At 42.3% G+C, this 21,315-nt stretch overlaps 1 protein-coding gene across 3 annotated transcripts in view; it reads right to left on the reverse strand.

Moving 5' to 3' along the window:
* Positions 1-19,298: 19,298 nt before the first annotated feature.
* ABCD2 (ATP binding cassette subfamily D member 2) overlaps positions 19,299-21,315 on the reverse strand; it is a 35,426-nt gene continuing 33,409 nt past the window's right edge. For all 3 annotated transcript variants that reach the window (XM_018552523.1, XM_018552521.1, XM_018552522.1), the window contains one exon: positions 19,299-19,663. In XM_018552523.1, the coding sequence (XP_018408025.1) occupies positions 19,453-19,663 (211 nt within the window). In that variant the 3' untranslated portion in view covers positions 19,299-19,452. The remainder of the gene's footprint in view (positions 19,664-21,315) is intronic.

Here is a 21,315-nt window from a genome sequence, read left to right on the forward strand (position 1 = left end):
CACAGTCATCACCTCAATTAACCTCTCCATGAATTCTACTTGAAAAAAAGGCATCCAGGATGAAGGCAAAGTCCAATTTCTCACAATAAATAAAAAAAAGCCACACAGAACAATGAAAGAAAGTGTTGTATTCAGTGGATAACAGGTGCAATGCTCAGTATCCTGCATTCTCTTCCCTCAGTCCCAGGTCTGTACATAGGTACTGGCTTTCAGTTACAGGACGGGAGAAAGTAATCAATGGACTACCAGTACGGTGAAGTCCCCACACTCGTACTCCATTGAAATCCACAAGTCCCTCTACTACGATGGCAGATGGGACTCTTAGATTCTCAGATCCTGTGAATGGATCTGTGAATGAATTACGTGCTGTGCCGAATCCTACAAAGATTAGTGGTGATGGGGGGGCCTTGGGAATGTGACCATGCTTCTTGTTACACATGAAATAAGGATACAACATTAACCACTTCATGTCCGGCCATTGTAATTAAACAGCCAGACTGTGGCTTCTTAGATGCAGGTGGGTGTTTTAAAAGGTCCTCACCCACCCTGCTTGTGGGCCCCACTAGGGGCGCACACGAGCAGGAAATCTGCTTGAATTGTACAGCAATGGCTGTTTACATACAAGCGTTTCGGCGGCTGTAGAGCCACCCGATTGCTTTTGTTATGCATTTGGGTGTGTGGCTCCCTTCCACCGCCTATCCCGATCTCCGCTGTGCCTGATGGGGGCCCGGGACTGGCACAGCGGCTCTGTCACTGGAGATCAGAGGGAGATCAATACACGATCTCCCTCTGATCTCCCCACCGATCTCTGAATGCAGGAGTGATGTACAGTATATTACATCACTTCCACATTCAGCTGTCATTCTCTGGCTACAGAAGCTGGAGAGAAGCTGATGAAGCAGATGTCTCTGTAAAGGGGACCTGTCACTGTCATTTGATATTACATATGGCCCTTCTTAAGCACCTACGTGATAACAATAAAGTTAAGTTAAAAAAAGGTTAAAAAAATGAAAGTTAAAAAAAAATTAAAGTCGCTTAACCAGTTGGCATCCGCGGTGTTAAACCCCCTTCCCATCCAGGCCCTTTTTCAGTATAAAAAAAGAAGACCGCACACAAAAAAGAACAGCTCTTTTGATATAGATTTTTATTCTTTTATTCTTTTAATCATTTTAACAAAAATCTCTTTTATACTTTTTACTTTTTACATTTCACTTCTCCCAGACAAACACAACATAAAACTTTTTAAATAACCTTTTTTAAAAATTCTTTCTAATTGTCCAGAATAAAGTACCTCTTAATTATACTATCACCTCTATTAAAGTAACATCTTTTAATGCACAACTAAAGCAATTTTAATCATTATACTACTTCCATTGCTACAATTCCCCCCCCTTTTTTCCCTCCCTCTTTTACAAGTAGCACCACAACAACACATATAGTGAGTTTTCTTTATTGTCCTTTTCCCAAACAACATCCCAGTGCACACAAAGTTCTTTTATACATGTCAATGTCCAGCAGCCCCGTTCCTAATGTCAAAACCGCGAGACCACTAGTTCTGCCCACCTGTCATTTTTTTATTTTTAAACCCGGCGGATTCCCGCCACTGCCCACTGTTCTACTCGAGCTTGAAAAAGAGGTTAAACACCTCGAAACGCGTCGCTCTTGCTCACCCCCATCCACTACACCCCTGTCGCTTCACTAAGCCGATCACCCGGGATCTGTCAGCTACGCTCGCACACCGACTCGTGCACACCGCCCTCAGCTGACTTGACACAGACCGAGTGCCGTCCCTCACTACCGCGGTCACAGCAGCACAGTTTGGGCTCGCTAATTTTGGGTTCTACTTGACTCTCCATCACACTGCCCAGAGTCAATACTCTTTCAGCAGCATCACGGACAGAGTCGCCTCTCTCCTTCCACAGCATCTCTCCCTGATGAACGAATCCTCCCAAACAGCACATCAACAGACACCACGAGAGTCCCGATCATCCGCACAGGCCGCCCACATCCTGATTCCTGGATCCACATGTAAGTACCATTACATTCATTCTCTGCCAACAATTCCTTAGCAGTACTATCCTTATGATACACACTCCAGTCCAACCCGCTAGTGCTCCATTTCTGTGTTTTTTGCGCCCTTTGTGTTCCTTTGTTTCCTTTGTTTATCACTTCTGCATTCACAGCCCGGACAGAGATCAGCAAGGAGCTGATCTCCCGTCCTCCTCCTCCTGACGCCCTCCGAGCCGGTCCCGGGATTCAAGATGGGGCAGCGGATCCCGGGATTCAAGGTAAGGGGTCAGGGGAAACCGGCGGCCGCGCGGGGGGGCAGACGCGAACGAGCACATATAGACGATCGGCGTGCTATGGAGCCGCTGATCTCCTATATGTGAAACACCCGGTAACGGGTGTGTGCAATGGTCGGGTCTTTTCTGCCCGTGCGTGCCCGCTAGGGGGCGGGCGCGAGCAGAGAAAAAATGCCGTCTCGCGACGGAAACCCGCCAATGCTGCAGTGCCGTCCATCCGTTTTTTTACAACGGGCGGACGGCAAGAGGTTAAAAAATAAAAAGCAAAACAAAATTTTAAAGTCTCCCGCCCCCACACACACACACAAACATGTGCTGTGCGCACCTATGTGCGAAAATTATGATTGCGCCCATTGCGCCACACATGTTACATTTCAGCACGAACGTCAGCGCGTGAGCAATAATTCTAGGAAAATCAATCGCTGTTAACACTAAACTGATGAGCGGTAAAAGCTTTTAAAACATCACCTATGGCCAATTTAGGGTATGGTAGTTTTTTGCGATTTCGCAGGCATGCACAATTTTAAAGCTTGACATGTTTTCTGTCTATTTACCCGACGTGACCCTGACTTTTATATTTTATCAAAAATTTGGATAATAATAAATGTTTCATAACATAATGTAGGCAAAAGAGGGGGTTTTTTTTCAAACCTTTCTGTAATTTTTTCGTTATATAGTAAAAAATAAAAACTCCAGTGGTGATTAAATACCACCATAAGAAAGCTCTATCTGTCCCCCACAAAATGGTATAAAATTTATTTCAGTACAGCGTTGCATGACGGAATAAATGTCAGTCAAAGTACCAGAGTGCTGAATATTGAAAAATGGCCTGGACAGGAAAACACCCGGTCATCAAGTAGTTAAACATGATCTAAAAGATGGAATATTCTTGTTTTAAAAGCAATATCTGCATCAGCTCTGCTGAGAAATTATAGTTATCTCTTTCATAGACGGAGAGCAATCATGTTGTGGTTTTGAAAGATGATTGCCATCCCCATGCTCCTATGATAGAGAATAGAGGTCCCAAAGAGACATCATCTTGTCACAAACACAGACTATAGTGCAGTACAGTCTAGTGCAGACAGATCCCTCATTGTCTGGCTTGATGCCAGCCTTGTCTATGCAAATGGATTGACTTTGGGGAGTTTGCTTCTTGTTTCTCTGGAGGTAATGCCTTCACTAGCACTTAATTGCATTTACCTAGTCTGTGGACTTTACAGAAGTGCTCCTGGGACTTCACAGCCGCCTCTCAAGCAGCGTTGTTTCACAAAGGCGCTTGGCGCTTTGCAACTGATGACTTTTTAAAGAGATGACTCATTCTCATTAAAGCCCAACAGTCTAAACTTTTATTTACCCCTTCATGACAACCCTACTGAAAGTTAAAGTAGACATCTTCAATAAGTAAGTTTACAAACTGAATCTAGATCAGGGGCGGCCACTATGTTCCGAGTGCGGGCGATCACAATGTTGGCGATGCCATTGACTTCAATACAGCTCCACACCCCCTCCCGCACCTGAACGCAGGGAGTCGGCCGGCTTACATTCCAGTGCGCCCTACAGGTCCCGGCGTCCTGTCCTCCCGTGGTGCTCGTGTGGCCGACGTTGCACATGGGGTGTCCTGCACCTTTCCATCTGCAGCGTCTGACACATTCAGCCGGCAGCCGCACGAGCACCACGGGAGCATAGCCGTAGCCAGCTCCTTTTGCGCCTGAGGCAAGGAAAAAAAACTAAGTTTTTTAAATTTATTTTTTACTATTTTTTATTTTATTTTCATTATTTATTTTTATTTATTTTAAATTTTCATAATTTTTTTTTTTTTTAACTCTTGGGGGGGCTTCGGGGAAATATTAGGGGTCTAAAAAGCCCCCTGATATTTCCCTTTTAAAATAGAAAAAGAAATTGAGGACACATAGTCCTCAATCTTTTTTTCTGCAGCCTCTATTCTAAATGAATGGAAAGCACAGAGGCTTCCCATTCATTCAGAAAATATTTACTATCAAGCAGTTTCTGAATGGGGAGGAGCCTCTGTACAGAGTGCTTCTCCCCATTGAGAAACTCATGAATGAACGGGACGTGATGTAAATCACATCCTGTTCATTCATTTATAACTGGGGATACATAGTACTATGTGTCCCCAGTTATTTACAAACACTGGAGTGATCAGCCGATCGCTCCAGTGTTTGTCCTGCACAGAGGATTGGTACATACTACTGACATGTACCGATCCTCTGCCGCTCGGCCACGCACAAATGGGCTCAGCTTCTCCTCTGCATCCCCCCTGCTCTCCCGGGCAGAGGCAGCGGGGGATCCGACGAGAAGTGAAATAGCACTTCACGGGGGGAGGTGTCGGAGCCGCTGTGACAGAACTAAGGACGAGCAGTGAGGGGAGAGAGAGGCGCCGGCTGTCAGATCCTGGCCGAGCGTCTCTCTCTCTCCTCACCGCTCTGCATTAGTTCTGTGACAGCGGCTCCGTCCTCCCCCGCCGCCGGTTCCTTCACTTCTTCTCGGATCCCCGCTGGGGAGAGCAGCGGGGATCCAGAGAAGCGGCGGGAGGAGAGGACATGGCGATCTACCAGTGATCGCTACGCGATCGACTGGTAGATAGCGATCGACCTTGTGGGCACCCCTGATCTAGATGGATCTGGTTATTAGCAGTGGGATAGAACTTCTAGAAATTCAATATACAAAATACAGATTTACTTTTAGTTTCTGACCTTAGTGAGTGAAGTGAGAAATGTTTTTTTTTAAATAATATAAAATAGATCTCTTAGTGCTCATCTGGCAGATCCAACCGAGTAATAATACACATAGATGCTTCTGTATCAATACTACGGTCATTCAAATGAACAATGCAAGCACCTTCCAACAATATTACACAATGCAGTGTGGAGAGCATTTAAATGGTCCTAGAGTAAGCGAGTAAGTGATGTCCTTGTGTGTACTTTCTGTTCTACAGTTGTGGCAAGCAGTTAATCTTGAGCTTATTTCTGATAATGAAGTAACTCTTTCAGTAACTTGAGCAATGCAATGCAAGGATTACAAGTCAATCAATGTTAAAACAGCAGAATACCTTTCCTGCTTATTCCTTACTCACATAATAGATATGTGCTAAATGTTGAATATAATTTGTGGCCCTTAACTGGCAGGGGCCTTCTTTGAGGCCCCTGTATCTAGAAAGTTGACCACCACTGTTTTATCTGCTACCAGTGTACTTTGGTAGCAGACAGGTAATGTTTGTACTTCCACAGGACCACCCCCAACCATGATTCCTGAGCTCCCCCACTCCTCCAAGGATTCTGGGACAATAACAAATGCTGTCTGAATGGGGAGCAGGAGGACTTTTCCTAATGTCTACTACAGAGTGTGAACCTGGGATCGCTCAGTTCTGAACCCATTGTAAGTCCCCGTTCACACCTAGGTGTTATGTCGCGCAAAGCTAAGCACGCCAAAACACTCAAGACTAGACATGTGTGTTTTGATTGTACGAACCTGCAAATCAATAGAATTCAATTGATTCAGCAGTTCGTCCAAATGCAAAATAACTAATTTATTATATGCCCGAATATACGAAAACCATATTTGGGCATACATGATTTAATTTGCAGAATAGACGGCGGCCACAGTGGCCGTTGGCACGTTCTGCGCATGGACACTGTCATCTTGGAGGTGGAGCACATGACGTCACATGACGCCTCATGTGCACGGCGTTGGGTGACATCATACACATGTTTGGGCTCCACCATCTTGGTATACAGGTGAAACTCGAATAATTAGAATATCGTGCAAAGTTCATAATTGTGATGATTATGGCTTACAGCTCATGAAAACCCCAAGAACCCCAAATCCACAACCTCAAAAAAGTAGATTATTACATGCAATCAATAAAACAAGGATTGTACATAGAACAATATCGGACCTCTGAAAAGTACAAGCATGCATATGTACTCAGTACTTGGTTTGGGCCCCTTTTGCAGCACTTACTGCAATTACTTTTGCACGATATTCTAATTATTCGAGTTTCACCTGTATACTAAGATATACACCAAGATGGTGGCACCATAACATGCTTATGACATTACCCGACGCCACGCACGCACAGCGTTATGTGACGTCATGCCCTCTCCCTCTAAGATGGTGGCACACATGCGCAGAATTTTTTTGCGTAGCACATGTCTACTCAAGACAAGGAATCCCATTCATTTATTTGGCCCCTGTTCACACCTGAGCATTTTATCACAAGCAGAAGAACACCGGTCGCTGGAAAAAGTACACTAACTACTTTTTGGCAGAATACAGCATTCTTTGGTCCCATAGGCTTCAATTAGAAACTTCATGTGACAAAACGCATGAAAAAATGCAAACCAAAATGGCAAAATCCCATCTGCAAAGCAAGGTAAAAATCGGAATAAGCACAGTCAGTGCTTGATCAGCTGGAGCAGAAGGCAGGGTAGGCATTAGGTTCTAATCAACCCCTTATGTCTCAACAAAGAATACCTGTCACACCCTTATTAGCCCCTTTGTAATAGCAATAAAGTTAAGTGGAAAAAAATGGTAAATACAAATATAATAGAATCAATAAAAATAACAAACAAAAATGTAAACAACCCCTGTTGCCTCACTTGCACACATACAAATGCAAGCATAGGACATGCATGTGAATGCAAACAAGCATTGCGCAATACATATGCGGTATTGCCGCACATGCCGGAGTGAGATACATGATTCTAGGTTCCTCCTTCAAAGGGTTATTAAACCCTCATGTTTTTTTGCATATATCTACTGCTAGCGAGCAGTAGATGTATGCAAAAACTTTTTTTTTTTAAACTAAACCTTTTGAAACAGGTTTAAACTTACCTGTGTCTTCACCACGCGCTCCTGTCCGAACATCTGAAGAGTCTCCGGCGGCCGCAAAGGATCTTGAGGCGGACACATGCGCAGTTCAGATGTTCGGCCGGGAGACGAGGAGAGACACAAGGTAAGTCTATGGAGCAGCGTGCACCCACGCAGACACCGTGGGACATCAGAGGAGAGGAGGACAGAGGAGTCAGCACTGGATCGGAGACTCGCACCAGCGCTGGAAGGACAGCTGAAAAGGACAGTAAGGAAGAAGATGATCGAATAAAGAGACATAATTTAAGGTAAGTCCTGACACTAACATTGGGTGGGGGGAAAAAAAATAGCCTTTAATGTCACTTTAAGCTGGCCATACACCTATAGATTTTTGATCAGAGAGTTTTGTTGCTGCCAAGAACCCTCATTCGATTCTAGCTCAAATAGCCCATCAAGCACAGACCAATGTCGATTTTAATAATCGTTCATTAGCAATACTGGCGCACTGAATTTTGTCGATCGCAGTGTTCTTGCTGCGATTTTTTCCGTATGAAAACGCCACTAATCCATCGATTTTGGTACGATTCGAAAAAAGTTTGTCAGCCTCACCGATCGAGAAAGTGCAGCCCGGAGTACAGTAAAAAGAATCCTTGGGTTCCCATCAACTGATCAACTATCGTACAAAAGACAGTTTGTGGACGATTTCTGAACGATAATCAATAGGTGTATGGGCACCTCTACAGTGAACTCAACTGATGAGCTGCAAAGGCATTTGAAGCGCCGCCTATTGATTTTGATTACTGTCATTTTTTGCTTTTTTACAGGCCCACACAGATTTTGAGATTTATTATGTTGGGGTAACTATTCACGTGACACAATCTGATCTCATATGTGGATTATATTGTGTTTTTGTGCACTAAATTTAACTTGATTGTGTATTTTGCACTGAAAATAATGATTTGAAGAAAAGTTCCACAAATATTGTGCGAGATAAAAAATTGCAACTACCCTCCTTTTATTCTACAGGGCCTCTGCTTTTAGAAAATATATAATGTTTTGGGGTTTAAAGTTATGTATTATCCAAAATGCAGATTTTAATCATGTGTGCAAAAAAATTACATAAATTGCTCCGGTAGCGAAGCGGTTATTTCCCTGAGAAAAAAACTTCTAATTACATTCTCGGTTTCGTAAATTGCAGTCTGATTTTAATTAAGTGAAAGTTCTGGCATATGCCTTAATTTATAGGTTGTTTTTATATGAAGAGAACCTTTTATTATTTTATGGGCACCTTCACCAGGCTATTCAGAAACAGTAAAGGCGGTTCCTATAAATCAACCACATACACGAACACACCCTTTTGACAATATAAGACAAGATGTTGTTATGGTATAGGAAGGAACATATAATTATTTCACAGCTATAAAATGCAAATTAGGCACTGTAATCCACTGTTCAAGGCAGGTAAAGAAAACGTGAATCGTTCAATATGTTCTCATTGTGTACATAATTGGGAGAGTTTGCCTTAAAGATTAAAAGAAATCATATCAGATATGGGGAAAATAGATTTTTTGTATTCACCTTAAACTTATTTTCTCATTTGGGGGGATGCAGGACTATTTTCTGTCACTGATGGCCTAGCTGCAACCTCTGCGAATTTAGACAGTAGGCAAAGAAAACCCATCTAGAGTCTAAATCAGGAGTTGGCAACCTCCCCACTCCAGCTGTGGTAACATTTCAATAAGAGTCATGCCTGTGACTGTGAGCGTCTTACAATGCCTTATGGGACTTGTAGTTTCACAACAGCTGGAGTGCCAAGGTTGCCTAACCCTGGTCTACACCCTTGTCTGTACAGCACGAGCTCAGGAAAAGCAAGTGAGCAGTTTGAAGTAATTGAAGATAAAAAAAACAAACACATAATAGGAGAGAGCCATGTCCCCTAATGATCTACTGGAGAAAAGGATACCGTAGTGAGTGCAAAAATCCCTTTTTTTCTCTCCTAGCACTTATTATGAGACACCAATGTCCAGTCTCCCATGTCCAGAGTTGCCCCTATAATGAGGCAGCCTGTGGCTGTGCCTCAGACGGCATCTCTTTGGGTCACGTGGGGGGAATAGCAGGCAGAGTGGCATGGCTGCTGTGCTATGCCCCCTAATGGACTATCAGAGAAACGGATACTGTAGTGAGTGCAAAAAAATCCCTTTTTTTCTCCTAGTGCCTATTGGGGACACCCATGTCCAGGGTCAACCCTTTGATAAGGCAGCCTGTGGCTGTTGCCTCAGGCAGTATCTCTTTGGGTCACGTGGGAGGGATGGGAGGCAGAGCAGCATGGCTGCTGTGCTGCACAATATTTGCAGTGTGTCTGCCTCTCCTCTTTTTGGCCAGAGCGTCCCGGGTTGCTAAGAGCCAGGCAGGGAGACGTGTAAGGGCCATACACATTTCCCTGCCCAGCTTTTAGAAACCTGGGACATTACTGGAAACTCAAGAAGTTAGCCTATTAAATGATCTGGCGAATCCATCAAGAGATGGTTACATTGGAAGCCAGGGATACTCTTCAAGAACCATATAAAATCACAAAAATGTTTCTATATTTCCTATGCTCCTCAGCTCCTTCTAGTGGTCATATTGTATTATTACAACACACTACATTTGAACTTGGAAAAGCTCCATCTAGTGGCCATAATGTAATATTACAACACTGCATTCAAACTGTGAAAAATATATTAACCCCTTCATGACCGGAGACGTACACTGTACGTCCCCAGCATGAAAGGCCCAAATGACTGACCACGTACACTGTACATGATCAGCTATTTGGAGCTTTTAAAAGCCGGTACCCGCTGAGATCAACAGTTACCGTTCACCAATGGATACCTCAGTATTGAGGCATCCATTAATAAAGGGATTAAGATTTTGTAAAAGCTTAATTCTTTCATCAATGAAAGAATTAAGCTTTTACAGATACCTGATCGTTGTCAACGATCGAGTATCTGACAGTGACAACAGAGCCGTGTGAATGTCTGCTATATCACTGTTTTGACATCTCTGCACACATTGGGATCTGTTTTGACAGCTCTGTACAGATCCCAATGTGTACAATCATACAATGTTTCATTTTGCTACATAGTTCTATGCTTCATATAATTATGTAGCAAAATGGAACATTGTATCGTTGTAATAAAAAACATCTAAGAACATCAGAAGTCTTTAGTGACATCTGAATCTGATATGCTGCAGATTGAGTTTATTATTGGCTATTCCTAAGTTTTAAGTAGCCTTATAATAACAAAAAAAAAACAATTATATTTAAAGGAGCACTATGAGTTAAGTCACTCAACCTCACAGTTCGAGCCGACCTGTGACAATTAAACTGGCCCAGGTCGGCTCTATATATTGGGAAGTGAGCGAATGCATACCGTCGCTCGCTCACTTTCCGATCATCTCTCTGCAGAGAGCGGTGACTGTCAGTCACGGCCCCCCCCGCAGAGATTCCCCCCCCCTCCCCGCTCCGATCCTCCAGCGCTGAGTGGAGAAACGAACGGGGGAGGGGGGGGGGGCGGGCACAGCTGGCCCTGCCTCTAGATAGGCAGAGCCAGCTGTCACTCACGCAGCTGGGTGGATCTCGACAGCATTGTAGGGATCCGACCTGGCTGTGGCGATCTCGGTATATAATGGGCAATAGCTCGCTATATACTGAACTTCGCGTCATGGGAGGACATTTGAATATGACAAAAAAGGTTACCCCATAGTTCTCTTTTAAAGAATTTCTTGGGGTTCTGTTAAAAAAAATAATAAATAAAAAAAATTATCAAGCAGTCATAGTGGCTGCTTAATATAATAGACAAATAAAAGTGTGGGGAAAAAAGCGTAAAGAATAAAAAAAGTGTAAAGAAATAATAATTTACCAAAATAAAAATTATATACAAATATATTTTTCCTATAATTATTATACAAATGAATCCCTTACAATGAAAATCTGCAGCTGGGCTGCAGATTTGTTTTTCACCCTAAGGGTTTAATTTTTCTATTTAGCCCCCTCATGACGGTATTGTTCAAAGTATGTCGCTGTCACTAAGTGTTTTAATGGATTTTGTTTTAGGGTTACGGTATATACTCGAGTATAAGCCGTCCAGAATATAAGCCGAGGTGCCTAATTTTACCAAAAAAACCTGAGAAAAAGTATTGACCCGAATATAAGCCGAGGGTGGGAAATGAGGCAGCTACTGGTAGATAGATACCAATAAAATTACATTAATATTTATTTAAAAGAAAAATAACCTAGCTCTGTAAGTGGAAAAGGGGGTACAGGGCTACATATCATGTACTACGGATCATTTAACCCATTCATATTAGCAGAGGATAATTGTAAATCTATTGTTCAGTGCATTCTAACTTTATTTATATTTTATTTATCCGAAGTGAGGCATTAGGCACACATATGTGATATAATCATGTAGCCCTCTCTGTCCTCTAAAAAACAATATATAATATGTGTGGGTGCACTTTGTAAGATAGCATATTACTGCTGTGAAAAATCACACAGCAAAAGTGTAAAAAGTGCTTCAGTCATTAAGGAACAGAAACTGAAAAATAAGCTCAGTCATAAAGGGGTTAAGAACATTCATTTTTGGCATTGTTTACCCAAAACAAACTCTCACACATATTCGCAGGGCCCTTGTTTAAAAAATGAAATCGAGTGCTGAAGGTGAAATAAGAGTTTGAAAATGCATTAACCTTCTTTAGTTTTCTTCCAGGTAAGCCCCACAGCTTTATTAAATAAACACTTTGTCATTTTCTTTATTTAAAACGGTGGGCGTAGATCAAAATCAAGCAACTGACTCAGGCCTTTTATTTAGAAATGATGAGGGAAATCATTTCTTTCATAAATTAGAAATGAAAAAGCCCAGGGGGCTCATCTACCTTTGTCTCCAGGCGGGGGGTGAAGGTAGGCGAACCCCAAAGAAGGCGAGAGAGGACTTGTGGTGTGGAAGAGAGAGAGGAGAGATTTGTGGTGCAGGATGTAAATAGACAACAAGGCTGCAGCAGTCAGATATCAGTAGGTATACATCTGTAGAGGGGGTTTGGCTAGCTCAGGGCAAAGAGGAAAAAATAATAAGTGCACATTGTTTTAAATTGCACTTATCCTTTAACAGCATGGTGGCTAGGGGAAGACTTTGTGGTGCCCCCTTCCCTTGGTGACCTAAGCACATGCCTGCATTGCTTAATGGTTAATCCAACCCTGATGTCATCATGTACCAGCACTTTGGCTCAGGCTACCCAGCTAGGCACAATAATATTGTCACATGTTGTTCAAGTTCTGGCAGCAAATGGGGGAGCTCAAGAAAGGTGCCTTCAATAAAACAAACCTTAATAGGGGTAAAGTACAGGTTTGCTTTAATAATGCCAATTTATATATTTTCTTTGATCTAAGGAATTCTATCCTTGTGGATTCCAAGTTATGAGGCACTGGAACCCTCCCATGTTCCAACCTGATCTTGAAAGTTTAAGTGTTCCTAAAACAAATCACTAAGTCTTTGAAATAAATGAGCAAAAATGTATAATTATTGCATCTATTCTTAAGCTGGCCACATACATTAGGCGGCAGTTGTCCATTGTGACAGCTGTCTTTTGAGAAACTCTGCTTGTAACATCTTATTGACAATGTGACAGCGCCACCTAGTGTATGACAGTTATGGTAAAGTGTACATTCCCAACTATGCTTGTCATTTCAAGTGAAAAAAATGAAAGCTAGCAAAGCAAAATGTCAGTTCTATAGTTATTGCTAAGAAGATGCTGGTTTGTTAAAGAGTAAAATATGGACAACTTGTGATGACTTTATTCAGTATACCTGCTTGTTAGCATACAGTAAATACTCTTCAAGTGAGTCATGTGGCTGCAACTCAGACATGGTCAAGCATCTCACCTGTTGTTCATGAATATTGGAATGAGGGGGATTTGTGACACTAAACACAGAAGTTCATTCTTAAAACTGCATTTAAAGACCTTAAAGTGACTATGCTTTAAGGACTTACCTGAAATCTGTGGTTCAGGAGCCATATTTCTCCAAGGTTATTAAGTTGCGACCCAAGTCGCACTGCAATGGAATGCATAGCATGTTTTTACATATACTGTATCTACTGCTGGCTAGCAGTAGATATATGCAAAAAAACAAGTGTTTAATTATACTTTAACTAATAACTAAAAATCTTATTTGTGTATCACTCGGCTGTAGATCCTCAAATAATCTCTGAATTGGTGCTGACACTGTCCTTCCTTCTGGAGGGTGACTACTTTTGTTCCCCATGGTCCCTGTGTGTGTTGGAAAGTAGCCACCACTCCAAACTCACTCCTGAGATGGACTACAAGCTCACGTTTAATATACTAATTTGTATTGAGGTTATAGTCTCTTACGGGAGTGAGCTTGGAGTGGTGGTCACTTTACGACTCTGCTTGTGGTGCCCTCCTCCCAGCGTGGAGGAGACAGCTAGGGGATCCAACCAATTAATCGATAATGAGAATAGTTGACAACTCATTATCGATTAATCAATTAGTTGGTTGCAGCCCTACTTTCGTTGTATCCGTGTATGTGAGAGTTCTCTCCCTCTTTGATTGACTATTGCAAAGTAACATGAAGTTAAATCTTCCCTATTGGGACAATGACAAAATGTTCTGAATGCCGTACCAGTTTTGGATTAAGGGGGAAGGGGTTAGAACATCTGCTAGATTATTACTGCTGTCAGTAATCCCATTGCAGAGATTTCCCATGTGTGGTCAATGAAACAGGAAATGAGGAAAAATCTCCCTAATGGAAACACAGAACATTTTGGCAGAGGTCCTAACCTTTCACTATGCTATCCAAAAAAGTTATCTGGGTTTGCCTTTAACTTCAGTCAACCTCAAAATACTACCATCCAAACAATGCATGCACAGAGATAATTTCTTATGCAGGGAGATTGTAGAACACACTGCTAATGCTAAAGTCCTTCCCAAAGGGACTGAAATGACCAGTAAAGGGGCTGATGTGCACAGAAGCAAGTGAAACCAAGACAGGGAAATACATGAGCTAATAGTAAAGACAGGAAACCAAGACCTAAAAGTCATAGTATAGGGAACTGAGGCAAAGTTCAAAAGCAACATCAGGACAGAGTAACAGCACAGACACAGGATAGTAAAGAACAGAATTACTGTCTAATTATAAATCCATGTATGCACAGGTCCTGGAAGGTCCTGCACAGGTCCTGGAAGATCTCCTTAGAGTAGCTTTTGTTCACTGAACCTCTATGGGGAGACTTTATCAAAACTGGAACAGACTAAATCTGGAGCAGTTGCCCATAGTAACCAATTAGTTTCTATCTTTCATTTTCAAAGGTTTACTAAACAAACCGGAGAGAAGCTCATTGGTTGCTATGGGTAACTGCTCCAGATTCTGTCTGCTCCAGTTTTCCCCTCTATATGCTTCCCAGTACTAGGTTGCCCTAGGACTTACCACTTGACAATTTCCCTTCCTTAGGGATAGATCAATTCAGACACAGGTGAAGAAAAAGCTGTTACACAGGTTCGGCTGACTATCCGCTTTAGCATCTGACCTCTGGCTTGGCTCTTACGACTTCTTGGACTTTCTCCATCGATTTTTGCCATTTTTGTTTATTGTTATTTTCAATGACCCCTTTTATTTTTAAACCTGCACTGTAAGTTTCTGTCTGGTTTCTTGGTTCGCTAGGGCCATGAATCCAGATAGTGCAGGTATTCCTACACTACTCAAGTTGGTCTCTAGGCTGGATCAACAAGATCACCGTATGCATTAGTTCGCCCTGGCACTGCAGACTCTCCTAGCATGCAAAGCCCATCTTGAGAGAGGTGTTTCTTGGCCGTTGGCTTCTCATGTTGCTGCTTCCACTTCTGTGGGCTGAACCAGCAGTCACTAAGGGTATGACAAGTTCAGCAACCCTCCCTCGTGTTATGGGGGTGATCCGAATCAATGTTGTGGCTTCCTTAACCAAGTAAGAATTTATTTCTAATGGTTTCCCTAGTCATTTTTATCCAATAGGTCAAAAGTGGGCTTCCTGATATTGTTGCTCTCGGATAAGGTCTTGGCCTGGGCAAATCCCTTATGGGAGAACAATTCATCTGTCATACACGATTACCCTGAATTTGTTGCCTCCTTTCATAGGTATTCGATGTACCGGCTTGTTCCATCTCTGTTGCCAAGCAGCCGATTCCTCTGCTGTCACTCAGGCCCTAACAGACTCCAGAGCTGCTGGTTACTTTATTGACAGCACACTTGCTTCTGAGAATTTTGTATTCCTCTGTTGCCTTGTACAACTCCACTGGCCATTGTTGGCAGATCCCTAAATCTTGCCCATGTTACCCACGAGACTATTCTGGTCGATCTGGCTGTTGGGGCCCTACATAGGTAGTTGGTATGTTTACAGGTTATTACCTCTCTGCACTAACCTATTGTTCTCGGTTACCCGTTTCCTGAAACGTAACCCGACCTTCACTTGGCAGACGGCTGAGATCCTCTTTTGGTCTCCACAATGTAACAATACTTGCATCCATAGGCTGGTTAAGTTACATTGTGCATCCTCGGTCTCCACATTGCCTACTGAATATCTGAGGTAACAGGATGTCTTTGATAAGGTGCATGATGGTACTCTTCCACCAAATCGTCCTTATGATTGTGCTATCGAATTGCAGCCTGGTGCAGTCCCTCTTTGTTGCAGGGTTTACCATCTCTCTGTTGTAGAGAATAAGGCAATGGAGGAGTACGTTGCAGATGTGCTTTCCCGGGGGGCTCATCCTCAAGTCCACTACTCCAGCAGGAGCTGGCTTTTTCTTTGTAAAGAAGGATGATGAGATGAGACCTCAATCACACCATGATCAAGAATGCCTACCCAATTCCTTTAATCACGGAATTATTTGACCACCTCAAGGGAGCAAATGTCTTTACCAAGCTCGATCTAAGGGGTGCGTATATGCTAGTGAGGAGGGCCACGAGTGGTGGACAGCATTTTAACACCAGGAGCGGCATTACGAGTATCTGGTAATGCCCTTTGGATTGTGCAATGCTCCCACTGTCTTTCAGGAGTTCATTAATGATGTTCTCTGTGACATGTTACAACAATGTGTGATAGTCTATTTAGATGATATTTTAATACACTTCTCCCCCTCCCCTGAATCGCACCGCCAGGACGTTAGACATGTTTTGCAACGTTTACACAAGAATGGGCTTTTCTATAAGCTTGAGAAATGTGAATTTCACCAGTCCCAGGTTACCTTTTTGGGCTACATTATCTCCTCAGAGGGGTTCTTCATGGATCCACAAAAGGTGTTGGCTGTTTCACAATTGCCTCGTCCTACTGGTCTCCGCTCCATAGGTTTTGCCAACTGTATCGAAAAAGTATCAGGAATTTTTCCTCTCTGGTAATACCTATCTCAGACCAGACAAAAATGGGCAGTGATCACACAGGGCAAAGCTGCCAGTTCTCCTGCCGACGAAGCCCTTAACTCCGCATTTGCTACTGCTCCGATACTTTCTCAGCCCAATCCTGTCTTACCTTTTCTCCTTGAGGTTGATGCATCTGAGAGAGGACTAGGGGCTTTCCTGTCTTAATGCCCTTCACCAGATGGTCCCTTACACCCTTGTGGGTTCTTCTCCAAAAATCTCCAGCAGAGTACAATTACCAGGTCAAAGACAGAGAGCTGTTGGCCATAATTCTAGCACTTAAAGAGTGGAGACATCTGCTTGAGGGTATTATGGTTCCAGTTATTTTTCTGACTGGTTTCTGTCTGACTTCTTGGTTCCCTAACAGATCCATACCTTTATGCATATGCATTATCATTATCATCCCACAAGGTAGCCTTCCTTGTGGTGATGAAGTCGGCAGGAGAACTGGCAGCTTTGCCCTATAAATAACCATTTTTGATGTGTCATAAGATCAAGGTGGTTTTGAAGCAGAGGGCTTTTATTACCCAAGATGGTCTCAGGCCTTTTACCTCAACAAGGACATCATGCTTGCATCCTTGTGTCCTGTACCTGTGCATTGCAAATAAATTGCTCTCCATTGTCTGATTGTTGTCCAGGCTATTTGAGTTTATCTAAATGCCATGAGTTTATTATGGAAATCTGATTCCGTTGTATTATTTTGCAAAAGTTGTGCAAATAAACCCAGTGTTTTTAATGCAAAGTAAAATGTGTTTTTGCAGGCTAGCTGGTAAGGGTGCTAGAAAATTTCTGTGTTTGTACTGTGGACATCCCTTAAATGTGCACCTTACTTTAAAAACTAGTTACAAATTGATTTGTGCAGTTGCCAAATTTGTTTTGTTTATGTTGTTAAATTTGGTGTGGGGATTCATTGGGGGCTTCAGCTGCCATTGTGATGTGCTGGGCTACTGGTGTGTCCCTGTGCCTTTAAGGAGGAATGGGTTACCTCTACCTGCACTCAATTTATCCATTGCTACATATGCTCCAAGATGGAGGCTCTCATATATTAGAGGTGGGATCACACTACAAAGAGGAGCATCGACAAGACAATGTAGATTCCACATTTTGCAAAAGTTGTGCAACTAAAACCTGTTATGCAAATTGTTAGCAAAATTTGTTTTTTTTTCTTTGTGGGCTGGCTGGGAAATGTTTGTGTTTGTATTGGGTGCTAGAAAATGTTGGTGTTTGTACTGTGGAAAGCCCTTCTATGTGCACTTTATTTTAAAAACTAGTTATGCATTGATTTGTGCGGTTGCCATTTGTTCCTTGTTGGACACTTCAGCTGCCATTGTATTGTGCTTGGCTTCTGGTTTGTCCCTGTGCCTTCAAGGAGCAATTGGCTACCTCTAGGCATACCTGCACTAAATACACCTGCACCTGCACTCAGAGATTAGAGTAAAGCTGGCCATACACTGATCAATTTTTTTCATTCAACCCACGGACTGAACAAAAAAATAGACCCGATTCCTTTATCAACACGAACAGCGTGTTGATCGAGGAATCCCGCTGTTTACATTGTTTTCTGACAGGAGCCGCCAGCCCGACAGAATACCTGACCAGAGCGGGCAGCTCATTGGCTGCCGGCTCTGATCGATCAAAGATTTTCTTACCATCTCCTTCGATCAGCTGATTCAGAGATGCTGAACGAAAGGGTGCCGACAGCAGCACACACTGTGCGAATTTCGGCTGGTTCCTTAAAAACCGGCCGAAAATCGAACAGTGTATGGGCACCTTTAGGACTACAATATACAGAGGAACCTTCATGAGGCAGTATGGCTTCCACATATTTTGCACAACTAAAACCTGTGTTTTTTATGCAAATTGTTAGGCAGTAGAAATATTTTTGTGTTTGTACTTTAAATTTTTTTATTTTACTTTATTTTTTTTAACAGCCCTGCAGGCTGAATGAAAAAAATATAACAGTGTATGGCCAGCTTAAGAGAATTAACCACTTGCTGACAGTTATCTCCACGTGCTGCAAATGAGGTGAATGCCAAAAAGTAGTTCATTCTCTGAACAGCAAACATACTTAATCACCCATGCAGCCATCAGTGGGTTTTGCAAATATCATATATCATCAGATAATAACAGTATTTTTGGCCACACATAATATCTATTTATGAGTTAAGCATCTTCACTTCAGCCGAGCAACAGAGTGTGCACAGAATATGCTATCATTAACATAACTAATGTTGAATTAATGCTTATTGTATAGTCCTAGTCAAATCATGTCAACTTAAGTTAAAGCTATTCAGGCTCCCTTTACACCTGTGCATGTGTTTATACGTGTGTTAACAAAGGTTTAGATGTGAATGGACACTCACGGATAAGTGCACTTTTGGAACATAAAGCTCCACATGCCCCCTTGTAAAAATTAGTGATAACAATTTCAGACTTCAGGTTAGACGTTTCTCCATCTTTATTGCTCTGGCATACTCATGGCCACGCAGCATTTTATCATGCTACATTTTACATGCACATCCACCAGCTAACTCCTTAGAAACATGAAGGTATGTATCCACGTCTACTCATACCTTGGTACACAATCAAGTGTATGGTTGCATATCTGATCATAGCTAATAAAACCACTCTCTGCTGAAGAAGAATTCATTTCTTATTTTACTCCATTTCTAGTTTTAGAAATGATTGTATAGCAGATTTCTAGAAAGGGGATCGCATACATGTAAATTTATTTAATTACTTTATTTTCTTTTTAACCCAGATCCAGATAAGCAGTCCATGCATAGAGTACATTCATAAATTATTAATCATAATCTTTCATCTGGGTAAACCATTGAAAAAATAGAGAGAATGTGCAGCACACTGACGAATCAATTGTTAGTCATCTTTAGAGCTGGTTTTAAGCACCGAGTCTTCTCCTAGGATTTTACACAGTTCATTCAGCCTCTGCTGCATTTTGGGTATCCCTGCAAGCTGAGACTCAAGTCTTTGTTTTTCTTCACTTAGTGATAAACGTGTAGCTGTATCTAGTTGTTCGAAACGCCATCCTCCTTCTCCATCAAACTGCAACAAATGGGTGTGATATTTCCTGGGGAGATATAATCTGATTACAGTTTCGGGGGAAAACTACATACATGAATACTGGTTCTGAAGATAATTTGAAATTGCTCTGTCATTTACACAAACTTTCTTTAAAAAGGCTGACCTGTAAAAAGTGTCATTGACACTCACAAGAAATCTGTCTACAACAAATGGAGCAATTTGCAACAGATTCATGTAAAGCTGGTCATACAGTGGTAGATTTTCGTATAAAGGTTCATACAAAACTGTCCCACTGCAAGGGTTAATAAACATTTGACCCAGAGTTCTTCTTTAATGATTCACAGCACTGATAACAAATGGATCAATGAGTAGCAGGCTTAATGTCCCTAATGTCTAAAGCCATCATTCACTAATAACTCTATATTGTTGAGGGGTAAAGGTAAAAGCTCCTATGGACAATTTCGGATACCATAGACTTTTTGCTATTTTACAGATGTGAACAATGTTGAGGCTTGACATGTTTGGTATCTATTTATTTGACACATCCTCATCTTTTATATTGTACTGAAAAGTTGGGTATTACAGGTGAAACTCGAATAATTAGAATATCGTGCAAAGTTCATTTATTTCACTAATACAACTTAAAGGTGAAACTAATATATGAGATAGACTCATTACATGCAAAGCAAGATAATTAAAGCCGTGATTTGTCATAATTGTGAGGATTATGGCTTACAGCTCATGAAAACCCCAAGAACCCCAAATCCACAACCTCAAAAAAGTAGATTATTACATGCAATCAATAAAACAAGGATTGTACATAGAACAATATCGGACCTCTGAAAAGTACAAGCATGCATATGTACTCAGTACTGGTTTGGGCCCCTTTTGCAGCACTTACTGCAATTACTTTTGCATGATATTCTAATTATTCGAGTTTCACCTGTATATTGTATTAGTGTGCACTAAAATTTAGGGATGCACAGAATTTCGGCTGCTGAAAATTTTGACCGCAAAGTGCTGAGAGTACAATTTAGGAAAATGTGTTGCATCTCTAGTTTCTCTCCTCCCCGCTGGTCGCTGCTCTGTGTCCCCTCTGACACAGAGCAGCGTCTAGTAGGGAGGAGAGAAACTGTTAGGAGTTTGAGCGGGGTGGGGAGCAGAGCACTGTCACAGGAGGCTGAGCTCTCCTCCCACAGCGCCCCGCTCAGACTCCTGTGACAGGCAAATCAGGATGGAGAGCAGGGAGGAGAAAGATGTCAGCTGTCACAGGAGGCCGAGACAGCGGTTCGGGGGAGGAGTCAGCTGTTAGCTTTGTCACAGGAGACCCTCCCCATACCTCATGCTCAGCTTCCTGTGACAGCGAGTCAGGATGGAGGCCAGAGTACAAGCGCTCAGTGATCAGCTGAGCGCTTGTAAATAATTGGGGACATAGTATGTTAAGTGTGTCCCCAATTATGAATGAATAGGAGGTGCTCTACATCACTTCCTGCATTTCTTACTGTATTGGACGTGATGATCTACGACACCTTAGAGCGCTGCAGCAAAGGGGCAGTGAGGCGGAAGGGACCACTCTAAGAGGGACCGTAATATCCAGGGATACCAGTATCCCTATATGGACCTATATGGGTTGGACTTGATGGACATATGTCTTTATTCAACCCCAAATACTATGTAACTAAGATACAGCTGACTCTG

This window comes from Nanorana parkeri, unplaced genomic scaffold (genome assembly GCF_000935625.1).
Source record: "Nanorana parkeri isolate BGI_ZX_2015 unplaced genomic scaffold, ASM93562v1 scaffold90, whole genome shotgun sequence".
Lineage (NCBI taxonomy): Eukaryota > Metazoa > Chordata > Amphibia > Anura > Dicroglossidae > Nanorana > Nanorana parkeri.